The 25,627-nt window shown below is 61.0% G+C and overlaps 2 protein-coding genes across 3 annotated transcripts; both read right to left on the reverse strand.

Annotated features, from left to right (window-relative positions):
- On the reverse strand, window positions 1-6,204 carry CPNE6 (copine 6). Of its 2 annotated transcripts, none has more exons than XM_034993688.1 (16): window positions 6,093-6,204; window positions 4,585-4,778; window positions 3,965-4,144; window positions 3,544-3,618; window positions 3,300-3,374; window positions 3,065-3,148; window positions 2,888-2,977; window positions 2,428-2,532; window positions 2,141-2,227; window positions 1,866-1,925; window positions 1,464-1,597; window positions 1,326-1,380; window positions 1,191-1,242; window positions 738-871; window positions 346-582; window positions 1-138 (listed from the first exon to the last, which is right to left on the reverse strand). In XM_034993688.1, the coding sequence occupies exons 2-16, from the start codon at window positions 4,750-4,752 to the stop codon at window positions 1-3; spliced, it is 1,674 nt and encodes a 557-aa protein (XP_034849579.1). In that variant the 5' UTR covers window positions 4,753-4,778; window positions 6,093-6,204. The 2 variants fall into 2 exon arrangements, with proteins under 2 accessions (XP_034849579.1, XP_034849578.1); XM_034993687.1 differs by having other exon boundaries at window positions 4,585-4,756; window positions 6,093-6,162.
- Window positions 6,205-8,229: 2,025 nt separating this feature from the next.
- On the reverse strand, window positions 8,230-24,978 carry CARMIL3 (capping protein regulator and myosin 1 linker 3). The gene is made up of 40 exons (XM_034993891.1): window positions 24,939-24,978; window positions 23,345-23,439; window positions 22,964-23,014; window positions 22,798-22,857; window positions 22,597-22,712; window positions 22,284-22,381; window positions 21,972-22,042; window positions 21,797-21,870; window positions 21,474-21,549; window positions 21,301-21,389; window positions 20,729-20,823; window positions 20,405-20,491; window positions 20,077-20,186; window positions 19,863-19,940; window positions 19,217-19,293; window positions 19,031-19,135; window positions 18,868-18,937; window positions 18,297-18,378; window positions 18,074-18,170; window positions 17,865-17,919; window positions 17,612-17,784; window positions 17,241-17,309; window positions 16,930-17,023; window positions 16,735-16,833; window positions 16,190-16,318; window positions 15,884-15,997; window positions 15,267-15,442; window positions 14,383-14,470; window positions 14,107-14,244; window positions 13,769-13,832; window positions 13,417-13,625; window positions 12,929-13,029; window positions 11,937-12,252; window positions 11,437-11,565; window positions 10,727-10,793; window positions 10,534-10,623; window positions 8,943-9,061; window positions 8,679-8,859; window positions 8,412-8,522; window positions 8,230-8,295 (listed from the first exon to the last, which is right to left on the reverse strand). The coding sequence occupies exons 1-40, from the start codon at window positions 24,976-24,978 to the stop codon at window positions 8,270-8,272; spliced, it is 4,119 nt and encodes a 1,372-aa protein (XP_034849782.1). The 3' UTR covers window positions 8,230-8,269.
- Window positions 24,979-25,627: the final 649 nt, after the last annotated feature.

A 25,627-nucleotide genomic window follows, 5' to 3' on the forward strand; every position in this document is an offset into this window, starting at 1 on the left:
TCACGGGCTAGGGCTGGGGGTCGTGGCCGGTGTGCAGGGCCTGGGAGACCCGGGGCTGATGCCCTGGCTGGCGTAGTACTCCACCACCTGCCTGGGCACCTCAGCCAGGACGCACTTGGCAAGCGCAGAAGGTGCGGCCTGGGCGTGGGGGCGGGGACGGGGTTAGCGGGTTAGCGGGCCGGAGAGTGGGGGGAGGGGTCAGGCAAGGGGGCGGGGCTTCGGGGTGGCCGGCTGGGCTCCAGCGTCCTCCGCAGGCCACCAACCCGGTGTGGGAGAGACGGGTCAGATTGGAGGGCCTGAGGAGCTGAGGAGTCCTTCGGCCGGGAGGGGGCGCCGGGCACTCACATCCTTGAAGTCCCGAAAGGGCACGAACTGGACGATGTCGCGGGCCGCGGGCACCCCTCGGGGGCAGCGCAAGGGACCGTCGTCGCCATCCAGCAGCCTCATGTCGGAGAAGTCGGCATTGCCCACACCCACGATGATGATGGACATGGGCAGGCGGGAGGCGCGCACGATGGCTGCGCGGGTCTCGGCCATGTCGCTCACCACGCCGTCCGTGAGCACCAGCAGCACGGAGTACTTCTGAGGGCAGGCAGCGGGGAGGAAGGGTAGGCTCTGTGTGCAAGGGCGTTGGCACCCGCCCCAAGCCCAGGCCCTGGCCCTGGCCCCCCCGCCCCCCCCCCCCCCGGGAGGACACCCCGTGGGGCAGCGCCTGGTTGCCTGCTTCCTCTCCTCACCGTGGCTTGGCCGGTGCTCTGCTCGCGCTGAGCTGGCCCGGCCACGCGGTTGATGATGGGGGCCACGTTGGTGGGGCCATAGAGCTGGATCTGGGGTAGGCACCGGCGGTAGGAGGCGATGACCCCCGAGATCTCTGTAGGCGAGGAGGTGAGGCCAGCAGAGATTAGCAGGGAGCCCTTTCTGACACCCTTAAAGCAAGGAGGTCCTTCCCTGTCTCAGTTCTGCCTGGCCCCCTAAATTCCTCAGTAAGCGGGCGAGTTGGATGGTCCAGGCTCTGGGAGAGGAGGCTGGGCAGATGCTGGGCCAGGGGCCCAGAGTCCCAGGTAGACAGGAGCTGAGTGGTGGGATGGGCAGGGGGCTGCGCCTGTGAGGATGCAGTCTGTGCCCCTGCATGGGGTGTACGGGCTGTGCAAGCTGTATGGGGGGAGGCGGGGCTGGCGAAAATCTCTTACCTTCACATTCAGGGTTTTCAGGGTCAAAGTTGATAGCAAAGTCATGGGACACCTGTGAGGGTAAGGTGAGAGCAGCGAGATGTCTTTCCTCCTACTCTCCCACCAAATCCTCCCTTCCTCTTAAACCCAGCCTACCTCAAAGTTGGGGGGGATTCGAGCGCCAAAGCCAAACGCTGGAAACCGCTTATCACTGAGGAGAAGAAAAGGCTGTGGGGCCCATCGGGCAAGGCCTCCCTACCCGTCTCCCTCCTCCCCAGCCTACCCTCCTCCCACCTGTCATAGTCCTGGCAGATGCCTCCCACTGCGCGCAGGGCCTGAAGGTAGTGGTTGGGCTGGCGGGGGCTGAGGCAGTGTAGGGACTGGCTGCTCCTTGGGTCCCCATTGGAGGCGGTGAAGTCGATGGCCACCTGGTGGAGGGGGGGACTCTTGTCACACTGCATCCAAGAGAGCTCACAGAGAGGCTAGCCCGGAGCTAGGGTCTGTAGGGAGGACTAAGGTATATCCAGTCAAGCCCCCAGGTAGCCCCATCATGGAGTGGGGTGAGGGGTACAAGATGACGATGCTAAGCATCCTGAGAGGCCCCCAGGAGAGGCAGGGGGGTTTGGGGCTCCTTCTGTTCACTGCGTGTTTGGCCCCTTCCTCTTGCCCGTGTCCCCTATACCCCTGGGCCTTTACCGTGAAGCTGATCTGGCAGCCGCCCATGATATAATCCAGGAAGGTGTGCACCTTCTCCACCTAGCAGGAGGGGAAGAGGTAAAGGAGCAGGATGGTCCTTTGAGGAGAGAGCTGGGTGGGGCTTCTGTGGGGGACATGGAGGGTAGTTTTTGAGGTTGAAGTTCCCGGTGGGATAGGGCAAGCCTTCTCAGTTCTCAGAAGAGGAGAAACTGGTCTTTGAAACAAGGACAGGGTTAAATCTGAGGGTCCGACGTGAGGCAGGCACTGGGATTTACCGTGCACTGGGCCAGCACTACGGTCCCCGAGCTCTTGTAGTTCTTCTTCTTGTCCCGGTACTTGGGGTTGATACAGTCCCACTGCATCTAGACCCCCCCACACCCCACAAGCCCAGAGTCACAGTTCCATCAGGTGACCCCTTGGCTCCCTTCCAGCAGAGCCTCCCAGACCAAGACCCCCAGGGCTCTGTCCTTAGACTGAACGCGGGTACTTTCCACCCTCTCCCCCATCACATATACTGGGCTCTTCGGCCCTCTCAGAATTCTCCCAGGGATCTTGGTGACACCTCCTGCCCAGGGTTTGCTGTTCCTTCCTGCATCTCCTGGAAGGTGCTGGTGAACTCGCCGATGAAGTCATGCTTCCCGCTCGAGTCATAGTCATACACCAGGAACTGAGAAGGCAAGGAGGGGAGGGGAGAGGGTCAGGGTTGCTTTGCCGTGGCTGCTGGGGGCAGGGCGAGGGATTGAGGGAGGTTGGGGCTTATAGTCCCGGGGGCCCCAGCAGGTGTCCTCAGCCTGCCCAAAGAGGCTACCTGCTGATCTTTATTCTTTGGCTCCATCTGGCAGGGACTTTGGCCTTGATAAAAGGTACACAAAGTGGGAACGTTGAGCTGTGACTGGGTCTTTACCCCACCGTGGGAAGGGCTTATCACATGAGGGAGACGGAAGGGTCTTGACACAGGGGCAGTGTCTCAGACAGAGGCCGGCTGCTCCGGTCGGCTGTCCTCGCTTGGCGGGGGGCTTCACCTTGAGGGGCCGGTGGCCGTCACAGCTGCAGAGGGAGTGCAGGGACAGGCGGAATGGCTCCCAGCTGGGGTTCAGGTTGTTCTTCACCACCTTGGAGAGGCACCAGAGAGCCGGTCACCTCCGAGCCACATCCCCTTACTCGGCTCTTCCTCCCTCCCCACGGCCCCAGTCACCCACCTCAGTCCTCCAGACGAGCTGGTCACTCTGGTCCCCATTGGTTTTATAGATCTCCATGAAAGGGTCCGACTTGCTGAACAGATCCTGGGGGTGCAGAAGAAAGGACCCGTGAGCCTGGTGAGGTCGGCCGGGGGAGGCGGCTAACACCGAGAAGGGAGCAGCACTGATTCGTCTTGCGTGGGGGGCCTAGGCTCTCTAATAAGGAAGACGGGGGGCTAGACTCTGGGGCTCCAACCTTGTTGTCCAGCTTGTGGGCTCTGAAGGTGAGCTGCACATAGTCATTGGTGCCAGATACCTCCTCGGCCACAATCTGCAAGGGGGATGCAAGTGGCAGGATTTCTCCCTACCACCCAAAGGGCCACCTTTTGCCCTTTCCCTTAGGTGGGGACCAGTCCTGGACATAATGTCACCATGGATGTCCATGCAGGGGGCACTGAATGCCCCACCTGAGGCGGGGGGGTACAGGTGACCTTGCCTACCGTGATGGTGGACTTGCCCGCAGTCTTCCCATTCTTCAGCAGCAATGGCTTAGTGACCTTGGTTTGTGACACGATCTGGAGATGGAAGTGGAGGGAGCCCCAGCTGTGACACCCCCCACCTGCCTTGGCCAGGTAACAAGGGATGGAGTAATAAGTGTCCTTCGAGTGCTCACAGGGGCTGTACTTGGGCTAGGGGTGGACTTAATTTCCACAGCAACATTAAGAGTAGGCACAGTTTAAATGAGGAAACTAAGACTCAGAGAGGTTAAGTATCTTGCCCAAGGCTGCACAGCAGGGAATGGGGGAGATGGGGTCCAAGGCCCAGACTGAACTCGCTCCAGAGTTGATTCTCTGTTATTTTGGCTTTCAGAGGCAGAAGCTGATTGGGGGCGGGGGGGGGGGGGGGGATGGGAATGCAAACCTGGCCCAAGGTGCATTCTGTAGAGCCGAGGAAGGTGTCATTGCTGGGGCCGGTGGCTCCGTCCTCAGCGTCAAACACGTGCAACTGCAGGGGCTGCTTCTCCTCAAAAAAGTACTCAAGGGCCAGCACCCGGGAGAAGACCGGGCTGGAACAGGAGCGTAGCACCTCGGTGCGCTCCACCTGCGGCAGGAGGGGCAAGGGCCCTCTGGGAACCCAGGCTTCTTTTCCCTGCCCGGGACCACCCTGCTCATGCTAGCTTTCCTCGGGCTCTCCCATCCCCTGTGACTAGCCCTTCCCTTGCTAGGTTCGACCCTGAGCTCAGGGTGCTGCCAGCCCCCTGAACCATCATCAGTCCTTTGGGGCTCCCATGAGGCCTTTGGGAGCTGTGCCACTTCCTCTGGGCCCATCTCAGGACCCTCTGGGACTCTGCGGACTTTGGAAGCTGTAAAACGGTTTGTGTTTGTAATGATGGCACACCTGTCTCCAGGGTTACCCCCACAGCCTAGGAGAGGCCCCTCAGGGTCCTCACATTCCCCTAGGAGGCTTTCCTTGCCCCTTCCCAGCCCCCCTCCTTCCCAGGCCAGGAGGTTAGTTAAGATAAGACCCGAGCCCGTTCTCACCTCCACCCACTGCTCATCAGAGTAGAGCTTGAGCAGCACGCAGGGGTGGGGCTTGGTGAGTGTGTCTCTGTCCAAGAGGCCATGGCAGGACACCCGCAGCTCCACCCGTGAGGCCCCCAGTGTCATGGCTGGGGGCTCAGGCACCCATCCCATCTCAGGGTCCGACATGTCACTGTGGGGACAGAGCAGATGGCCTGGACGCTGGAAAGGGAACATCTGCTAGGGGAGGGGTCTGTCTTCTGGGAACCTGGGCCCCACTCCCACCTTGTCCCGCTTCCCGAGGCCCTAGGAGCTCATGGATCTCCTGCTTTCCCCCTACTCACCCCCACGCCTGCCCTCAGCTTGGCTTCCCTGGAGCTCTGAACAGGGAGAGCAGAGGACCTGAGCCTCCCACCCTTGCACAGCCCTGTGCCTCTGTCACCCCTGCTGGCCTACTCTGCGTGGATGGGGCTGGAGAGGGCTGGGGGTGTGTGGGGGGTTCCTAGCAGTCTTGGCTCCTAGGGCATTGATTGATTCAGGCTTTCTGCTATCTCAGCACCTTCTGCTATTTCCCGACTGATGTCTGAGCCAGCACTGCTCTCAGTCTTGGCACGAGGGAGCTGAACTGGGGCAAGGGGGTGGGGAAATGGGTGGAGGAGCCCCTGGAAGCCTGAAAGGGATGAGCCTCAGGAACGGAGTCTGCAGTGGGCAGGAGGAGGCAGGTCGTAAGATGCCCGGCGGGGCTGTCCCTCTCCGCCTCCCCCCACTCACCTTCTGGGTGGCTTATGGCAAGGGAGGGGTGCTGGGCTTGGGCTGGTAGAGACAGAGCCCTGTCCCTGCTGAGAGCCCCTCCAGGTTCCTGGCAGGGGCTCCCACTATGACAACTCTCGCTTCCTTCCCCACCTCCCCTGTTCTCACACTTCTTGGCAGCACTGGCACTGTCTCTTAGCGACAGGATTTTTGGGGAGCCACAGCCCCCTCCATGCTGCCCGTGGGATGCACGCATGCCACCCTCCCCCAGCAGTGGTACCAAGCCTCGGGCAGCAGCAGGCAGGGGTATGCTGGCCCGAATTCGCGGCCGGTCAGTCCATCTATCTGTGTCTGTCCACATCGCTGGGTGAGGCTGTCTGCTCCCGTGTCGTGCGTCCCCCAAGCGAGTGTGCGTTGGTGTGTCTGAATGCCCCCGCCCTGTGTGTCTGTCCCCTAGCCGTGTGCCTGTATCCAGGAGGGTGTGCCCGTTCCCATACCTCCCTCAGAACTGGGACCCTTCTCTGGCTGGGTACCCCCCTCCCCATAGCGCGTACCTTTCTGGATGTGTGAGGGAGGGTCTGGGTGGGTGGGTGGGGGTCTCTGCCTTCCAGCCACAAGTCTCCCAGTTCTCGCAGGGTCCCTGAGATGGGCAGGGGCATGGGGTGGTGAGGGGATCGGGCAGGACGGGAGACCTCTCTGGGGGCCGGGGGAGACGTTGTTATGGAGACGGGGCCAGGCTGGGCCAGGCTGGGGCTGAGCTGGAGGAAGGGGAGGCTCACCTGGGCTCTAGTCGGGGGCTCCTCTCTCCGGCTCTCTGGCCCTGGCCCTGACTCCCTTGCTGCTCCAGCCGCTGGCGCCGGCTCCGGCTCCGGCTCTGCTGCTATTTATGGGGCCTGGATGGGGAGGGGTGGGGGGGCCGCAGCACCAGCTCCCCCCGCACAGACCGGTTGGGAGGGAGGAGAGGGGAGGGGCAGGGCCACTGCCTGGGAGGGAGCCACAGAACCGGGCGAGGAGGGCGGGCCGGGGGCGGCTCAGAGGCAGGACCCCCACAGACACAGTGACACACATCTTCCCCTTCACACCACACCCACAGCTGTGCACACACACACACACACACGGATTCACGCGGGGAGATGATGGAGACACAGGCACCCACGACTCATGGGCTCACACGTATCCTGACACGCACAGGCGCCAGCACATAAACTCACTGTGACACCACGACAGTTACAGCCCCGCGGATACACATAAGGAAACACACCCAGCCTCATAGCACTCTCCACAGCACGCTTGTCGAGGATATTCGCAGTAACACATAAAGGAACACGGGGCTATACTTGTCACACACACATACACCCATTCACACCAACCCAAACACAACAGAATGGAGATCTTCACGTGCTCCTTCAAAACCATCCCGTACCACGCGACATCTCATAGCTTGGAGAATGAGGTCCGGTTCCCTAGCTGCTTTTCAACAGGGACACACAAAGAAACGGACGCCAATTGCTTAAGGGCGTATCGTCTCCCATCCCGGAGCAGGGGCTGCCAGGAGGGAGATGTGCTGAAGGGGGCTGATTCCAGAGGCATCTTCCCAGTGCCCGCAACTCACCCCACACCCCCCCTGAGATTCAACGCGTGTGGTCACATCCTTGTGGGAGGGGCCATGTCACACACAGATCTTGAGGTAACAAGATGTTAGCCCTTCCCTCGTGAGACCGGGGAAAGTGAGCGATTGCCTGGGTCGCTGCATGCCACACGTGAAGACATTTGGGTCCATGGTGACCTGGGATGAGTCCACGAGAGGGTTCCCTGGAACATCTTTACCCTCCAGCCTCTAAGCTACTTGCATATTAAGCTAGCAGCCATTTGTTGAACATCCCCTGGGAGTTGGGGGCTGGGGCTGCTCAGGTGATTGAGAGGGCTAGAGAACAGACAGACCCACAGACAGAAAGATGATAAGCTAACACACAAATGCAATGAAGTGTGATGGGTGCAAAATTACGGACTGGTTCAGGAAGCAACGGGTCACAGAGAGGGAGGGTTCAATATAGATCAGTCAGGGGAAGGCATCAGGAAGGGCTTCACAGAGGAAGAGGCCCCTGAATGGAGCCTCGAATGCCGAGGTGGGATGTGTTAGTACACCAATGGGAAGCAATTAGTTTGATCATCTCTCAAAGGTGACACTTCTGTTCACCTTCAGGCCACCCTACTGTTGAGGTTTCTGACTATTGATGGTACCCCTAAGACAACACAGCACCATTTAATTCCACCCTTCGTGAGCCTGCCTGTGTGTAAGCTTGCACAAACACCACACAGCACACTGCTCCCCCGTATTCTCCTGGTACACCGGGGTCTTCCGACCCCACCGCACTCCCCAGAGCTGGACACACACTGGTACTGATTTCAGTCATTTTGGTCTCTGTTCCAGCCAGCTCAGCCCAGATTCTGCACATGACCCCCTGCCCCCCACTTAGGGGACACTTTTCAGTACCCTCCTATTTAGCACCTGTCAGGTCCATCTCTCTCCTGTCAGAGTCCCATTCCTATCCCTGTGGGGGATTCTTTACTTTTCCCCACTGTGGCCAAGCACTGAGCATTAAAGGGGAGCAGATGGTGGGGGGTGGCGGCAGTGAATGGGGAAGACAGCAGAGATGAGGCAGGCAGTGATTTTGTTTTTTTATTCTATACAAGGAGGGAGAGAGTCCCTGGGGATAGAGGGACAGATCCGCCCTTCCAGGAGAGGAGACGGCCCTGCCCCAAGCTCTGCCTCCCTCTCTCCAGGTCGCTCCCTCCCTTCCTGTCCCCCACCTGCTGTCCCCACACCTCATTCTGCCATCCTGCCCCTGTGGGATGGGCTGGCAGAGGGCCTGGAGGTGTGGGGGGGTGGGTGGGGGTCTGAGTCCTTGTGAGGCACATGTTGAGAGGAGGGCTGGGCAGGGTGCTGCAGTGGCTGTCAGTCTGTTCCTGGCTCACTGGTTCCTGCTGGGGACAAATCCAGGGAGTCCTGTTTCCTGGGCAGGGAGAGCCAGCCTCTCGGTGTGGGGTATGCCATGTCAGGCAGAGGGGGACCGCCCTTTTGCCCACCCCACTGGCACCTGTGGGGTCAGGGGGCTGTCTTCTGTCAGGCTCCAGCTTGTCGCAGGACTGTGCCCGCCGTGTCCTCTTGGGCTTCAGGGGGGCAGTCCGGCGGCCTGGATCTGGGGGCCCTGAAATGACAGTCAAGGCAGGCCTGGTACATGAGTAGGGCTCATCGGCCGGGCACCTATCCAGGCTGTGACTCATTCCAAGCCCGGGAGGGGGTCCTGATATGGGCAGCAGGGTCCCAGAGGCACCCCGATCCCCCCTCTAGCCAGGGGGCAGACCTTGGACCTCGGGCTCCTCCTGGTCCTGCTGTGAGCCCAGCCTCAGCCGGGCTTTGTTCATTCCTGGGGCTGCACCCCCAGCCTCAGCCTCCTCCCTGCTCCCTGGCTCCTGGGGGGGGCGGCGGCCCCTGGGCACAGCCATGGGCTTGGGGGGCCGTGGAGCTAAAGGGGGGTCCTGCAGCTGGCAGAAGAAGAAAAATGCTGGGTCAGTTAGTCTTTTCACCTCGTCCCAAGGCCTCTCCCGTCCTCCTTGCCGGCCCTCACCTTGGCATTCCTAGTGGGAACGGTCCTCTCTGGGAATAGGGCCCCCTCCTTGTCCTCCTCCCCGTCCTGAGAGGCTGGGCTGGGGCTCTGGCAGCTGTGGTTGGGGGCACTCTCCTCAGCTGGGGGATGGGAAGAGAGGAGAAGCTGCAGGAAAAGGCATTCCGGAGGCCAGGACTTTTCCCCTCCAAGTCCATTTGCTCCTGTGTCTCTGCCCTGCACGGCCCCTGCTCTCGTGTTTCCATAGGCCTTGGTCTCCAGGATTGTCCTGAGCCCATCAGCTTTTGTGGGGAGGGGGGCGCTCTGGCCTGGCTGTTCCTCTTGAAGAGCAGGGCCTGAGCCTGTTCCTGCTGGGCAGAGCCAGGGCCCCGGGACTGCTGGGCCCGCAGGCATGGCTGCCCAGCCAGGCCTGCAGCGCCCTGGGGCTCTGCCAAGGCTGCAAGCTGGCATTCCCAGGACTCTGTCTGCCAGTCTGATTTAGATGGCGAGAGCCTTGGGGAGAGATGCCCTGGCACCCTCCCCCCCCCGCCCCCCCCACCCCGGCATCTCTGTGGCTTTATGCAATCTGAGCCTGAGGGTGTGCCACCTGGAAGGTGTTGTCTGTGTGTGTATCTGTGAGGTGTGAGTAAAAGGGGGCCTGGAGGGTGCTGGTGGTAGGGGTGTGCACAGTGGAGCACCTGACTCTTGTGGTTTCCTAAATGAGGGGTGGAGCCTCGCTTGAGGTGTTTTAACGGGTGTGTGTGGGGGATGGGATAATCGGCCCAGATGGCCTCGGTGCTGGGACGGCCTTGGAGGACGGGCCGGGAGCACAGCCTCTGCACCACGCCCTTCTGCCCCAGCCTTGGGATGGCAGTGGGGACGGGGAGCAAGTGTCTACCTCTGTCGGGAGGTTTGTCCGCGTCAGTGATGTTGGAGGGTCATATTCGAGGCCTGTGGGCAATTAAGTTGATGCCGAGCTGACCGGCTTTCCTTCAGAGGCTCCTTAAGTGAAAGGTGCTCCAGCAGAAAGCAAGCATCCTATCACAGTTTATTTACCCCTTCAGAGTCCTGAAGCCAGCAGGTAAATGACTCGCTTAAGGGCAACACTGGCGGTGGCTGAGCGGGGACTGACACGCACGGTTTCTGACCCTTCCTTGTGGCACGTTTCTGAGTGGACTGAGGATGGCTTGGCCAGCTACTTTTGGAGGAGACTGTCATGTCTGAGGTGGGTCTGGCACGGCTGGTACTTGCCTACCGTCTTACCCAGGTGAGGTGCAGAGAGAGAGGCTTTCTTTATAGGGGTGCCGCTCTGCTGGTGGTGGCCAGAGGCGGTGCCTGCCCTACAGAATTCCCTGGAACCATCCACAAAGTGTTGTTCCTATCTCCTAACCCTGGCTGGCAAAGCCACTGTTGTTCTGTGGGACCTCGCTTTGGATCGGCTTGTTGGTTTCTTTTGGATGTAGCTTTGTAAATATCCGCAAACCTCTTCACTCTGGTGACTTCCTCACTGCCCCACCTTGGTTGTGAATTTCCCCAACACAGGGGCTGTGGCTTCTGGTCCTTTGGACACACCCCGGGCCTTCAGTGCGGCTGCCCGGGAAGAGGCGATCCATACCTATGTGCCACGTGGCCTCGGCTCGGCGCATGGCGCTGAAGCTTGGCTTGCTGCTTTGCGGTGGTGGGGGGGGCTTCCAGGCTCCAGGCCCTGGAGTTCGGGGAGGGGAGGGGAAAGGGGGCAGGGGAAAGGCACATCAGAGGGGCCCCTGAGAGAGGGGTCAAGGAGAGGAAGTGAGGGCGACCATTCTCACCTGCGTCGTCTGAAGAGCGCCGTTTCTGCCAAGCCTGGATGCTGCCCTCCAGGTCTGTGCCTGTGCCCTGAAAGGACATCTGAGTCAGGTCACAAGAAAAATGTCCTCCGCACGGGGCTGCAGTTATTCTGCTCTGGCATCTCACGCCATTCTCCTGGCATTGGTCCCTAGACTCTTGGACCTTTTCCCCCCGCAGTGGCACCCCTACCCCCTGAGGGGCGTAAGAAATGGTTTACACGAAGGAGCGTACTGTTATTTTAATAGTTCCGTGTTTATTTTCTGTGTGGTAGAAAAAAAACATGACTAGTACAATAAGCCCACGATTTGAAAAAAATGATCACGTTTAGGACCAGACTAAGTTAAAAAGGTGAGTTGATTGAAAGAAGACTATGTAAATATAATAATACAGGTGGTATGTGGAGAAAGTAAAAATCAGTCTTAAAGGTGGTAATCAAGTCACCGAAGTTTCAGAGAGGGAGCTCTAGAGGTAAGTATGTTTGCACCTGCCCGCTTGGCAAGGAGGTAGAGGCTCCCGGTGGTTAGGTGACCCGCCCAGGTTTTCGTGGCCGGCAAGCGTGTGGAATGAGCAGACCTGCAGCTAACACCTTCTAACACCACAGAATCACTCCCCTGGCCCAGCAGGGACGGGGCCGGGAAGGGAAGGCAGACAAGGATCCGTAACAACGGTTGGGTGCCTGAGCTCCCCTCACCTCTCGTTTCCCGTCGAAGCTCCAACCCTTGGCTCTTCCCAACCCAGGAAGGGCAACACCATGGACCCTTGGCTGCTGTGCCGTCCCAGGGGCCAGGCCCCCCTCCCCTGGCTCCGCCCCCTCAGTGCCCTGGAACAAGGCCTCGGGTTTACAAGCAGCTCCTGATGGAGAAGGGGCTCTGTGGGCAGCAAGGGAGTAGGGGAGGGCCCCTGCCCCCCCCCCCCAGCCCTGGGGCTGCCCTGCCCCACCCCTCTGACTCTTTTCTGACCCTCCAGCCCTCCTCTGAGGAGTCCTTCCTTTCCCTCCTCTGCATGCAGCACTCCAGCATGCACTGGGTCACCAGGCCTAGACTGCTCAAGAAGTGGGGGCCATTGGGATGACCAAAGTTCCCCAGAACCCCGAGTCCTAGCATTGTCCCATTAACTGCCCGGGGTAGGGCAAATGGGTGGGCTATGTGCAGAGCAGCAACCAGGGAGGGTGCAACACCTCACCTCACTTACCATCTTCCTGCGGAAGGAAGGCCCCCGGCTTCCCCCAAATCCAGGGAGGGGGCCGCTCTCCTCCTCTGGGCTCCAACAGGGGGAGGAGTTATTGCCGAGACTCGGGGGGTCTGGGCTGGGGGGGCTCTCCTGAGTTGGGGGTGGGGGCGGGGGCGGAGGGAGGAGGAGCCCAGTGGTGGGGGACCCTGGCCCCCGGTCCCCCTTGAAGCTCCGGGGCCGGCGAAAGTGAAACAGGCCTCTGCGCCTCTTCTTCTGGAGTGGGGGCAGCGGCGGCTCCGAGAGGCCTGGCCGCAGGGTCCGCAGGGTCCGGGGGTAGCTGGGCAGGGTCGGGGTGAGTTAGTGAGAAAGCCGTGGGCAGATGCAAATGCCAGATGTGGAGGTCGCTCAGGCTCTTAGTGTAGTCCTGGGTCTAATAAACCTCCCACTCTCCGCTCTCACCCAGCCCCTCCTGCTGCCCCATAAACCTTTCCATTTCCTTCTCAGGGGAGGTGGCGTCCTCACCTTCCTGTCATAATCCTCCAGCAGCCTCCTTCCCCCCATCTCCTCAGCAACTCCTTCCTCCCAGGCACCCCCATCCCCCCATCCTTCTCTCAGCTTCTCCAGGTGACTCAGTTTCCTCTGGACAGATGCTGGGGAGTCTGCAGGACTGTGACAGAGAATATACCCTCCAGGCCTCTTTCCACTAACTGTCATCCCATCCCAGGGCCTGCTGCCACCCCATCCACCCACCCCTGTCCCCACCATCCCATGGTTCACCATCCCCACCATCCCAGGGTGGTTCACCCTGACCCCAACCTTTCCAGCTGTCCTGAGGAGAGCCAGAGAACAGAGTTAAGGGCTGGGTGGGGAAGGATGAGAATGTGGGGAAACACTCCAGAGAGACCGGCTTTGGGACCCTGCCACTGGACAGCCTCCATGATTGCTGGGAGGACACAGGAGCCCTTCAGGGCCTCTAGGCCTGCAGAAAATGGAACTGTGTCTAGGTGCCACACCTGGAGCTTTCATCCATGACCCTTCGGCTGAAAAAGTCCTCCAGCCCCTCATCCAGGCGTGTGGCCATCCCATTCTCCTGACGAGTCCCAGTCACTGGCACCTGCTGGGAGGAACGTCCTGGAGGGTATCTCATCTGGATCAGGAAGTCCTCCCCACTGTCCCCATCCACTCAAGGCCTTCCCCTTTGGACTTGGCTTTGCCTCTTTTTGGCCCCATGGAAATTGAGACTTCAATCCCCCTGGGCATTTCCTAAGCTTGGTGGCTCTTGGCTCTATCCCTCACCCAAATGGGAACTGCCGCTGTCTGGCAGACAGAGATTTCCTACCTGGGAAAACTGGATAATCCCATCCTTTTTTCGGTGGCCTGCCCGGGCCCCTGCCTGATCCCCCAAGGCTGATGTCTCCGGCATTGGGGTCCTAAAGCTAGAACCTCTGGGCTGTGGCATGCTAAGTGAAGTTGGTCCTCTTGTGAGGACTTAGGGACTCACATTGGGCCGACCAGGTCCTGGAGGGGTGGTCCGGGGTGGCCGGGGCCTGCCTTGTGTTTGATGCCTTAATTTATAGCCGTGAGTGGGAAGCTCGGATAGACCCTCCCAGGAGCCACTGCCGGTGGGCTGGCTGCTCCCGAGCCCTGAGAACCAGCCGGGGGGGATCCCCAGGCTCCCCAGCTGGCTTTCCATGTCCTGAGGGCTCCCACCTGTGGGCACAGCAGTGTTAGAGGGACCAGCAGGAGGCACAGGGAGAAAGCAGGTGGGAGAGACAGAATTAAAAGGAAAGGGACCAGGGCCTGGGGAGGGTGAGGGAAGCTGGAGGGCATCAGAATTGAGGCTGGGGACTCACTAATGAAGGCGGACACTGGCCGGATCTTGCGGCAGCGTTTCTGCTTTCTGATGGCCATGGTGTCCTGCAGAAATGGAGATGAAGGGTGGGCGGAGCTGCAAGTCCCTGGAGCCTCACCGGAATCCTCCTATCCTTCACAAACCCGTCTCTTTAGAGCCCCCTCCTGCCTCCCTACCCTTGTGTGGCTGAGGCATTGGGATGAGGGAAGAGGCGAGGCTGCACTGGGGTGGGGGATGAGACCAGGCCCAGGGACAGGGGACAGTGCAGTCCAGAGACATGGAAGGGGACAGTGTTTTGGAGGTTCCTAGTTTAAAGTGGGGAGGAGGGGAGGCACTCACAATGTTGGTCCCGAGTTCATCATCTGTGGTCTCCTCATGGTCATGGTTCCGGCCTCGGCCCCGGGAGGACATATCCTGCCCTTGGCCTGGCCCTGACGGAGGATCTGATAGCGTCTTTAGCTGGGCCAGGTGCCGGGCCTGGGGAAGGACAAATGTGAACAGGTTCCCAGGGAAGCCACCCACTATCCAGGGCTTTGGGAGATTGTTGCTTGGGAGAGATGGGATGATGCGGGGTAGGGGGTGTGCCTGAGCCTGGCTGGGGTTCAGAAGCCTTACCAGGCTCTTATGGGAGTGGTAGAGCTCCTGCAGGATCTCATCCACTATGGAGTTGGTCAAGTAGGTGACGACTGAGAGCTTCACTTCACTGTGGGCACAGATGGGACTGCTCAGCCCCCCGCCTCCCTGGCCCCCAAGCCTCAGCCCTGCCCTTCCCCAGATGCCTAAGGGATTGGGCAGCTGGCCTGGCCATCCACAGAGGCACCTTAGTCTCCCTTATGTCTCCATAAAGGCATGCCCCATCCCACCCACTGACCCCCAGCATAAGTGTGTGTGGATCGGGAGAGTGAGCCAAGAGGAATTGAGGAGAAGGAGGAGCAAGGGGGCTCCAGGCCAGGCTCCTGGAGTTCCAGTAGAACAGAGCTGGGTAAATTGGGGTGCTGAGTGAACCCTGCTGGTCTCTGCTGTAAGCCCAGAAACTGGCTCTTCTTGAGCTTGGCCATTTTATGGATATGTGTGATCATTTTCCTTTGCTTTGGTGAGTGGTGGCACCCAGAATGAGAGCTCTGGCGGGGGGGGGGGGCAACAAGAACTGGGGGGGGACCAGAGTGTAGTCCATGCACCCCTACTCATCAATTTTGTCCATGCTTCCCAGGAGGCCATGCTTTGTTTCTGGGAGGCGATTCTTGCTGTGCGCATGACTGTGTGTGTGTGTTTACATCTGTGTGCACTGCCAGGCTCCTAAACCCAGTCTCAGCACTTCCATTTCTAGGGCAAGGACCAGTCAGACCCTAAATAGCAAGGTTGCAGTTAGTTAAAGATTTATCCCTTGTAATGGAGATTGTGTCATTCATTATTCATTGCTGATAGCTGGGCCCCAAGTCCCTGAGTGCTCTGGGCCAAATCCAGCCCCCATCCCTGTGCCAACCCCCTCCGCCTCTCACTCCAGCTTGTTCTGAATGTCCTGTCCTGCCTGCTCCAGCAGCGCCCCTCGGATGAAGTTCCGGGGCACCGTGACGCGCTCAGCCACATTGCTCAGCATCTTGTTGTGCCCCTCAGCCACTCGCATGGCCACGGGACATAACTCCTGTGTTAGGCTGACCATCGACTCCAGGATCACCTGGTGTGGGGGGAAGAGGGGCCAGAGCCCCAGAGGGGCACAGGGTCAGGGCTGGCGCCACACTGGAAGAGACTCTGGTCTATTCCAGCCCCCTCTGGTGAGACTGAGGGGTCCACGAACGTTCCAGGGCTGGTTGCCAGGCAGAACCTGGGACACTCAGGCTTCCCTACATTTTGGTCAGTGTCCCTTCCACCCTACCTTATGGACAGGGGAAAGTCAGTCCTAGGATCGGAGTCCAGAGGGTAGAGGTCAGAGTTGGGGGCCAAGGGGAAGCTAGCAGGAAAAAATCCAAGCCCTGTTTTCTAGCAATGCCTGACACCCCGGGAGGGCGGGCGGCCTCAGCTCTGCATTTCCTTCTTGTCCCCAGTAATTTCCCTGTGCTGACCTCAGCCCTCGGCTTTGAGCCTTGGTCAACAGCGGGCTTCCTCCCTCAGGACTTGCCTGCAGCTCCTTGTCCACAGCCTTGGACACCTCACTGGCAACCGACTCCAACCTCTGCCGCACAGGCCCATCGTTGGCCAGCACGTGGCCCAGCTCGTAGAGGCTGGGGAACAGCTGCGGAAGGAAGGGGTTACCAGGAGAGACTCAGAACTGGGCCGGACCGCGTCCCCGGGGGCCCTGGGCTGGGAGGGCAGATGCATGGGTCAGGGCCCGGATACTCCTGGGGTAGTGTGGTTGGCCTTCCTGGGCTCTCGGTCTGCGGCGGTGGCGGCGGGGGGAGGGGGGGTTGCTGCGGAGGGCTCTCACCGCCCGTGAGTTTTTGGCGTCCTTGATGAGGTCCCGAGCATAAAGCAGCTCATCCTGCACAGGCTCCAGGGGGCACAGCCGCAGGGCCCGAACCTCCTCCTGCACTCGGCCACACAACCGCTGCAGCATCTGGAGCAGAGCCAGAAGTGTCAGGGGGGCCCTTGCACCCTCATCTTCCCAGGTGGGACCCCAGGCACCCCATTTCTGGGTCCCCTGGGGCAGTGCCCCTGAGGCTGGCACTGACGGGGTGGTGGTGGTGTCTCTGGATGGCCTGTTCTTTCTTCTTCTTGGGAGGCTCCGGAATGTCCAGGGGAGCGCCCGCAGTCCTGCACGCTCCTTGTCTGGGGCCCCCCACGTGTTCTCGCCAGGTCGAGGCCAGACCCTGAACGTCCCGTCTGTTGCCCTCCCCACGCCCAGTCAGGGGATGGCCGCCACAGAACGCCTCCTTCATGCCCTGCCCCTGTGCGTGTGCATGCTCCATCACGTGGCGCCCGAGCCCCGCGTGCCCCACGCATGCCCCGTGTGTCCCCGAGGGAAACGTTTACTTGCTCGGCGCTGCTGGTCACCAGGCCCTGCTGCAGCCGGAAGGCCTGCTCCTGGGGGCACGTCTGGGAGTGGTTGTTCCTCACCAAGCACCACTGGATCTGGAGAAGCCGGGGTGGGAGGGGTCAGGGCCCGGGATGTGGGCGGGCCCCTGCCCCCTGCTGTTCTGCCCCGCCCCCCCGCGCTGAGGCCTCTACCTTCTGCCAGACATCCTCCGTGCGCTCAGGGGCGCTGCGGTAGGCTTGGGAGATGTCGCTCACGGGGAAGGACATGAAGCGGAGCGTGTGGTTGCTGCGAGGCACAGTGGTGCAGCTTTGGTGGGGGGAGAGGTGAGGAGGGGCCCTTGCTCCCCAGAACCCCCTTGCTGACCATTTCCCTCATCCTTGGCCTTTCTTAACATTTCTGTGCAAACAGGTTGAGCAAGCTGGGGTAGGGGCTGGTGTATCAGTCCTGGTCCAGGCCCAGGGAGGCTGGGGCTGGGGTCAGGACAGAGCCCTGGTCCGCTCACCTCTCCAGGGCCCTTGCAATGTCCAGAAAGCCCAGGGCAGATGTGTTGTTCCGATCCCATAGGATGGTTCTAAGGGAGAGAGTGCATGGCAGCTGGTGACCCCTCCCTCACACAGCCTGCTCTGGAGTCCTCCCTCCTTTCCTGGGTGATGGGCTGACTCCAGGATGGTTCTGGGCCTGAGGGTGCTCGGAAGCCAGGGTACAAAGCAACGGGGCAAGCAGGGAGGGCATGAGTGTGTGTGTATGTGTGTGTGTGGGGGGCGTGGACGGAGCTCCAGGTCAGGGGGCCTGGGTCAGAGCAATGAGGCAAGCAGGGAGGGGGCGTGGGGGCTGGGGACTGGGGCTCCAGGTGAGGCCGGCTGTGCGCCGCACCTGAGGGAGGAGTTGATCTGCAGGGCCTTGGACAGCATCTTGGCTCCGATGTCCTCCATGCCGTTGCCGCTCAGGTCCACCTTGGCCAGGCAGGTGTTGCTGCCCAGCGCATTAATGAGGATGCTGGTGCGCAGCTTCAGCCTCGAGTCCGCCACCGACAGTGACTGCAGGGACTATGTGGGCGAGAGCAGGATTGGGCCCGGTCCCTGCAGCCCCTGCCACCGTGGGTCCCTCCCCAGGCCCCGGCACTCACACAGTCCTCTTCTTGGATCAGTTGTACCAGCTTGTGGAGGATCTCCTCCAGGGTCCTGTGGGGAGTCAGGGCTCAGAGCAGGAGGGGAGGGGCTGGGGTCACACTACTGGAGGAGCAGGAGGTGACTTGAGCAGGGAGGGGCCAGAGGTAATGCAGTGAGCCAAAAGGGTACGTGGATGATGGAGTGAGGTATGGGGAGGGGGCCTCACTTGGCCTTGACATTGAAGTTCTTGCCCAGGAACAGGTGCTTGAGGGACTTGTTCTTTCCAAGTGCGGGCACCAGCGTCAGGAGGTCCGAGTCGAACCCTGGCCAACAGATGGGAGAGGTCTGGCCTTGAGGCCCGAGGCTCACTGGAGTATCTTGAGGGGTTCTCCCCCATGCTCCAGACCCTGACCCCACTGGTCCCCAAGAAGGGAAGTGCCCCTACTCACCATTGTCTGACAGATCCAGGCTGCCCACACAGGTGACAGCCCCCAGCTGCTCCTGCAAAGCCTGGGCTCCTGCTGAGCGGAGCTGCAGGGACACGGTGGGGGTGGGGTGGGGAAAGCAGGGGTAGGGGGAGAGGGCACCTTTAATGCTTAGAGATTAGAGTAGTCACACCAGGACTCAAGGCCATGCCAGGTCTCAGGTGTCAAATCAGGAGGCCCCTTCTCCACACCAGATCCTTTCCTAGGGCTCTCTCCCCTCCTTTTAGCCAGAAAGATCTCCAGGCTGTGGCTCTGGAGATAGCTCGCTCCTGCCCTCTGGTGGGAAAGTCTGGTATCTCCCACCCCAAAGCTTTTGGCTGGGCCCGGGGGGGTGCAGACTGGAGGCTGAAAATGACCTCTGAAGAGGGACACAGACTACAGACTAGAAGGGAAACTGGAGGTATGGTCAGGTCCGAGGGCCACAGAGGTGCAGCACAGAGGCAAGATGGAGCCGGGGTCTGATGAAGGTGAGAGAAATGAACAGTGGGGCTATGGGTGGGGGACTGGCAGTGGTGTTGGGGGAAGGAGGGCTCACCTCACAGCTGCTGAGGTCCAGGTGCAGATCACTGAGGTGACTGTTGAGGGAGAGGCCCTGGAGCAGCGCCCTGCGGGAGGAAGGTCAGCAGGCCCACCTCTACCTCTCACCCTCTTCTCTCATGCTTCCCTCTTGGACGCCCCCAACCCTGCACCCACCCGACCTGAAGGCCTCCAGGGGCAGCCTCGTGGCCGACAGGTTGACATGGCTCAGTGTGTAGGCGCTGCTGAAGAACTGCTTGAAGGCCGGCGGGGCCTCCCGGCCCTTCCTGCGGAGACTCCTGGGGTCAGCAAGGGAGGGGGATGCCCATGGCTCGTCCCATCCCTCCTTGCTCCCCTTGTGCTCCCACCTGTGGGAGCAGCTGTTGCGTGCCAGGTTGAGGTAGGTTAGGTGGGAGCAGCAGCCGTGGAGCAGGGCTCCCAGAAGCTGTGGGGAGAGACATGGTGGGTCTCACAGGGGCTGAGAGGGGCGTTGGGAGGGGCTGGCAAGGACCCGTCCCTCCCACCCCATCAAGGTCCTGGCTCATCAGCCTCGGCAGTCGGTCTGTGTGAGCCCCTCCCCGAATGCTCACTTGGCCCCTTGATGCCTCAGCTTCCCCCTCTGTGGAGAGGGGGTCTCCTTCCTGCCTGACCCCCAGGAGTGGGGGAGAGGCTCAGAGGTGGTGACTGTGTGAAGCCAGGGCCACCAGGGTCTCACAAGGTGCCTTGCTCAAGTGAGAGGGAGAATCCTGTCCTCCTGATGGGCTCAGCCCTACGCCAGGTGCCCGGCTGGGGAATGGAGGGAGGGCTGGCTTTTCGGCACAGCCGGCACAACCTTGGGCAGTGACCGGGATGGCATACCCCACAGGTGTGAGCTGTGCGCATTGCTTTAGAATTCAGCTGAACTTGGAGTCATCCCACTAGCTCTGTCCACTCAAGGCAGGGGCGGTGAGGCAGGGACCCACCCTGGCCTCCCTAAATCACCTCAGGCTGGCTCTCCCGTCACCGACCCCTCACCAAGTCAATGGCGCAGTCAGTCCCTGCCAGGTCCAGGTGCACCAGAGCATTGGGCTGGGCCAGGAAACTGTAGAGGGCCTGCGAACAAGGACAGAGGGGCTGCCAGGGAAGGGGTGATAGAGCCCCTCTGCCCCCAAGCTACAGGGCAGAGACTCCCAGGTCCTGAAGCCTGGGCATGCTTCTGTCGGGCTTGAGCTCTGTTCTGTGGACTCACATTGGCCTCGTCTGTGGCGAGCAGCCCAGGGTTCTTGCTCAGGTCCAGGTATTGAAGGGAGCTTGCAAAGGCCGGGTTGGCCCCGAAGGTCTGGCCCAGCGCCTGGAGCCCTGAGCACAGCGGGCACTGAGCTGGGTTGGCCCCCATCCCCACCTCTTCCCCTTCGACACAACTCTTCCCCACCCTGCGATGTGGCTCCTTTCCCTCCCTCGGATCCCTGGGATGCTGTGTGAGTGTGTTGGTACACCTCTGGGACTCAAGGCTCCAGAGGGTGCTAGAGGAGGGTCAGAGGTCAGGGGCCAGAGGTCAGGGGCCCCGGTGTAAGTACCTCGAGGGGAAATGGCAGTCTTGGCCAGGCACAGTTTGGTGAGGCCAGTGGGGAAGCAGAGGAGCTGCTGACTCAGACTGAGGAAGCCTGGGGAGCGGAGAGAGACATGGGCCCAGTGAGGGGCTAGCGGTGGGCGCGGCGGGGTGGGGGTGCAGAGTCAGGGTGGGGGCTTGAAGTGGGTACAGGCCTGGGGTCAAGGACAGCAGTATTGGGGCAAGGGCTGGCGTCAGGCCAGAGAGCCCCTGTTCAGCCCTGGGTTGGGTTCTGGGCGAGGACAGGGGTCTGTATTGTGGTGGGGGTATAGGATTCAGGGCTGGGGCTCACCCTTGTCCTCGATGGGGTTGTGGGACAGAGTGAGGGCATGCAGCACACAGCTCCCGTTCTCCCCAAACACCCCGGCCAGCTTCTGGACAAAGTCCCTTCAGGGAAGGGGAGGAAGGATTTGTTTGTCCCAGCCCCTGGGCTTCCCCTCTTCCTGCACCTGCCTGCCTGCATGGGGCTGCGGAGGTCAGAGTTCCCCACAGGTGGGGACCAGCTTGGGGCCTGCCTGGGAGCTTGTCATCACTCTGAAGGACCTGGGAAGTTGTGCCAAGACAAGGCTGAGCTTTGGGTCTTTGAGACTAGAGCAGCCCACCCTGCTGGGCAGTTGATGGAAGAAGGGGATGGGGCAGGGAGCATACTGTGAGAGGCCTTGGAGCTGGGGGGCCAGGAGGCTTAGCTCTGAGTCCCAGCGTGACCATAAACTTGCTTTGTGCCCTTTTTGGGTCTAAATCTCCTTTTCTATAAAGTGAGGGGCTGGAGGAGATAGCGTGGAGGCCCGTATCATGCTCTGAGGTTCTGGGACCCTAAGACTACATCAATGGGGCACCACTGCCCAGGGAGGAGGCTGGCCTCACGTCTTAAGCCCGGCGTTGTCCAGCACCAGCTCTTCGAGGCTCCCCGACTTGCTCAGTGTATGTAGCACCTGTTCTAGCACTTCAGAGCCCTAAGGACAGAGGGGGTTTTTCTGATCAGGAGCCAGAGAGGGCGCTACTCTCTGGCCCCTCCTCCCACCCCTCCTAGTCCCTACCAGCCGCAGATCCTTGCAGTAGAGTTTGGTGAACCACTGGTTGTAGGCCAGGGCTGCCACCATTAGGGCCAAGTCTCTGTGGGCAGATTCAAAGGGCAGGAAAGTGGTGAGCAGGTGGCTGGGGCAGGAAAGTGGTGAGCAGAAGACTCTAGGGATGGGGTGGTTGGCCTGGGAAAGTCTAGCCAGGTAGAAGGCAAGGGGGAGTGGAGTTGGGGAGATAGAGCTGGGCTGCAGGTAGGACTAGAAGAGGGAGCCTGGAAGGGCCAGGGTCGGGGCTGAGGCTGGAAGGGGGTGGGGACTAAGTCTTTGCTCCATCTGCTTACCGGCTTTCCAAGTGGCTGAAATCCAAAAGATTGAACTCGCGGTTATCCTCAGCATGATAGATGGTGTCCACATCCTTGGAGAGGGGGAACTGGATCACACCTGCTCCCCCCCTCCTCCCCTGCTCCCTCCCTCTGGGTCCCACCTGCCCACCTGCTGGATCCCTGCCCAACGTACCCATTGCACCTCCTCGCGGCAGTGCAGCCCATTGTAGTCACACAGAGCAGCATAGGTCTCGGAGAAGCCACCTGTGGGGCAGGACACAAGCTGGCTCCATGAGGAGTAAGGGCAAGGGGAATAGGCTTGGGGTTCAAGGAAAGGTCAAGGTCAATTTTATGTGGCCAGTGTCCCGGGTTCCTGCTACACCATGAACCTCTGAGGTCTGGGAGCTATGGACTCCTCATGGCAGGCAAAGCCCCAGGCGCAGAGGACTCTGGACAAGGGCAGAGTAGTTGAGGTTCCACTCGCATCAAGTCTGCCCCTGCTCACCGCAGACACTGTGAGTGGTAGATGTGGAAGTCTCGGAGTTGGGGGATGTGTCTCGGGGTCCTTCTGGAGTATCAGCATTTCCACGCCGGATTAGACATCTGGAAAATGAACAAATCCATCCCAGAGACGGGTGGGAAGAGGCTCTCAATTTTTTCCCTGTTATAGCTTCTGGGTCCCCGGGAAGAAGCAGGAGTGGGGACATAAGGGCTCTTCCCCTCAGTGTTCCAGGAGACCAGGGCCAGGGGAAGGAGGGAAGGAGGGAGAAGTCTCCTTGTTGTCTAACCCTTTCAGAGACTCCTCCTTTGCCACTCACCCAGGGCCAGGGCAGACCTTGGAGAGGGCAGAGCTCACATGTCGGGTCACCTGGTCTACGCTCTCAGCCGATGGCAGCCGCATGCTCACCACGCCACGCTCGGTCTCCACTAGGATCTGGAGGAAAGGGAGCACCAGGGCCTCAAATATCAACTCCTTCCTCCTGCTGGCCCAAGAGCAGGGCCCAAGTGGTGCCACTCACCTGGTTCTGACTGAGCGTGTTGAAGGCGCGGATTTCTAGGACATTGAAGGAGCTCTCCACCTGTGGGGTGGGGGGACACGGGGATGCCCATCTTGAGGTTAGGGCCTGGCTGCCTGATTCTGGAGGGAGTATGCCAGGTGCACCCCTGCTCCTCAGCCCGACTCACCTTGGCTGGGACTTTAAGGGGGAAGAAGTGGAGGCGCCAGGAGGTCAGGGCCTTCAGAGAGAGGAAGAGAACATCAGCAGCAAATGGTGGCTCCTGGGGCCTAGGCCTCCTGTCCTCCCTCAGTCCCCTCAGCCTGTGTGCAACCCCTGTCAGCAGTGGCCCTCTGCTCTCGGGTCCTCCCTCTCTCTCATGCCCCACCCCGGGCTCCTGGACATCCACCCAGGCCAGCCTGCCCGTTTCCCCAGGCTTCGTCTCCTCTGTGCTCCCACCATCCCCAGTCTTCCCTGCCTCCCAGTCTCCTTGTTCTCAGCAGCCCAGCTGCCCCTGATTATACCCCCTCTGCCTGCCCCCACCCCCCCAGCCCAAGCCCAGGGCCCTCACCAGAGCTCGATCCTCAAACTTCTTGGGCTTTGTCTCCAGCTTCACCCGATGTTGTTGGAGCACGGCCCCTTGGCTTAGGCACCTCCTGATGCTGTCTGTGGGTGGTTGGGGGACCTGCTCAGAGCTCCCCTTACCCTGGCCACCCCCACCTCCCCAGGGCTCTCCAGGAGTGGGGTCAGATGAGAGGAGAAATAAACAGGGAAAGAGAGCTTTCCTTCTTGGGTGGCTTTTCTCTTGCTATTAGAGAGGAGGGGTGGGGGGTGTGCAGAAAACTCTGGCTCCTGATGTTCCTGAGTCAGGGGACAGTTGCTGAGTGACACTGTCTGTGGGAGGGTGTGTCTTACACTTCTGAGGGTGTGAAGGATTTTTCCAACCCATGCACTCCAGCAGCCATTGACACATACATAGTGAGTCAGTGTGTGGGGGCGTGGGGGTGTCCCTTTGACTATATTCTGGGTGGTCTGGGTGTGAGCATCTGCCTTTTACTATGCATGTGTGCCTGCCTTCTGAGGACACCAGGGAGCCCGTGCGTGGCCTTGGCAGGGGTGGATAGGTGAATGAGTGTGCTGTGCTTGTAGTTGTGAAAGACAGCTCTGCTGCGGGGGTGGGGGGTGGTGGTGGTGGTGGTGGTGGTGGTGGTGGTGAGGAGTTAAGTGTTTAAACGAGCTCAATACCCATTTCCTAGCAAAACCATCCAGATATCCCAGTGTGTGTGTGTGTGTGTGTAGTGGGGGTGCAGTTTCTTTAAAGATGTGTGTAAACACACATCTGATGATTGTGTTTATGTGTGTGTGTGTAGGTATGGGAAACTGCCACGGTGCAGCATGCCTCTGAGTACCCTTGAGCGTCCTGGTTTCTGCGTGGGCTAGCCTGCGCTCCTCGGCCTGGGGCAGGGGGTGAGAGAGGGTTATGGTAGTGCTGGGGGGTCGGGCCTTGGTTTGGGCTGAGTCTGAGAACCACGTGAACAGGAGAGACCTTGAGGTGTGGGTGTGAGTAGGGAGAAGGGGCAGGCTAAGACGGGGCCTCCGGGAGGCGAGCTGCAGAGACCCTGCTCTTGGTTTTAGCTCCAGTCCGGGCCCTCTTCCCTGACTCCCTTCTTTGCCCCACTGGCCTGGGAGCTGCCGGGCTGCCAGAGGGGCTCCCAGGGCCAGTTCCGGGGCGGGGCCGGGAGGAGGGAGGGTGCTGAGCCAAGAGGCGGTCAGGACCAGGGGCAGCTCCCTTGGCCCGGCGGGGCGGGCGGGGCCCCGCCCGGCGGGGAAGCGGGGACTCTCCGGAGGAGAGACTGGACACCTCACCGAGGGATGGGCCAGGATCAGTGAGAGTCAGCCCCAGGGAGCGCCAGGGGACTGCACCTGTCACCGAAGATCGGGACGGGCGGCTCTGGGACTGGAAGGTCCTGACAGGGTGAGGCGAGGCGGGCAGTAGAGGATGCTCCGGGGACAGCGATGCCCCGAGCTAGGATGCAGGGGCAGGGGGCTGCCTTGGAGTCGGAATGCATGGGGCGCGGGGAGAGGGGGAGGCACCGCGGGGAGGAACGCACTGGGTCTGGGATGCTCCGGGACGGGGCGTCCTGGAGACCACCGCAGCCTCGTACCTTGCAGCTCGCGGGTGAGCTCCGCGCTGGGCTTGGCCATGGCGGCCGCTGCTGCTGCCGTTGCTGCAGAGGAGCCGCCGCCGCCGGGGAGCCGCGGCACATGCTAGACCTGGCTCCGGTAGGGCCCGCGCGCTGAGCGCTGCAGCAGCCGCCGAGCCCGCTCCTGTCAGGGGCGGCTGCGCGAGCGCCCCCCCCCCCCCCCCCCCCCCCCCCCGCCAAGCCTAGGAGCCCGCGTCTCCCGCCCCGCCCGGAGAGGTGCGGGACTGAGCATGCGCGCCGCGCCTCCGAGCCGCGTGAGACCCCGCGCGCGCTCGCGCCCACCCCTCCCGCTCGCTCCCGCGTGCGACGCCCTATGCGTGTCGCCTGGCGCCTGGGCTGTCTCCCGGCGGGGATGGCGTCCACTTTCCGTGCCATCCACTCCTCGGGCACCGTGAGCAGAACCCATTTCTTTCATTTGTGGGCCTGGGTAGCCCTCCCCGGATCATCCTTGCAAGGCCCCTCCCTTTTGCCCTATTGCTTGGGACGCGTCCAGCTCCTACTCGCTGACCCGCGAGGGAACTCAGGGCCGAGGGCGATGCCAGGAGAGGACCTGGCCAGATCTGGGGGGTGTTCATCCTTCCTCCCGCTTGCCCAGCCCCGGGGATCCCTGCAGCGTCCTTGGCACCAACCCCACGAGTGTGAGGCCCAGA

The sequence above is a fragment of the Mirounga leonina genome, unplaced genomic scaffold (genome assembly GCF_011800145.1).
Source record: "Mirounga leonina isolate KUSES-001 unplaced genomic scaffold, KU_Mleo_1.0 Mir_91, whole genome shotgun sequence".
NCBI classification, from domain to species: domain Eukaryota; kingdom Metazoa; phylum Chordata; class Mammalia; order Carnivora; family Phocidae; genus Mirounga; species Mirounga leonina.

Excerpts from the sequence above, each read along its gene's own strand:
- CPNE6 (XM_034993688.1), bottom strand. The coding sequence starts at position 4,752 with ATGTCGGACCCTGAGATGGGATGGGTGCCTGAGCCCCCAGCCATGACA. Across the intron at positions 2,533-2,887 it reads ACGGCCACCGGCCCCTCAAG|TTCCTGGTGTATGACTATGA; the intron begins GTGAAGCCCCCC and ends TTGCCTTCTCAG. Across the intron at positions 1,381-1,463 it reads ATCTGCCAGGACTATGACAG|TGATAAGCGGTTTCCAGCGT; the intron begins GTGGGAGGAGGG and ends TCTTCTCCTCAG.
- CARMIL3 (XM_034993891.1), bottom strand. The coding sequence starts at position 24,978 with ATGGCCAAGCCCAGCGCGGAGCTCACCCGCGAGCTGCAAG. Across the intron at positions 23,015-23,344 it reads AGTTTGAGGATCGAGCTCTG|GCCCTGACCTCCTGGCGCCT; the intron begins GTGAGGGCCCTG and ends CTCTCTCTGAAG. Across the intron at positions 19,136-19,216 it reads CGCAACAGCTGCTCCCACAG|GAAGGGCCGGGAGGCCCCGC; the intron begins GTGGGAGCACAA and ends GAGTCTCCGCAG.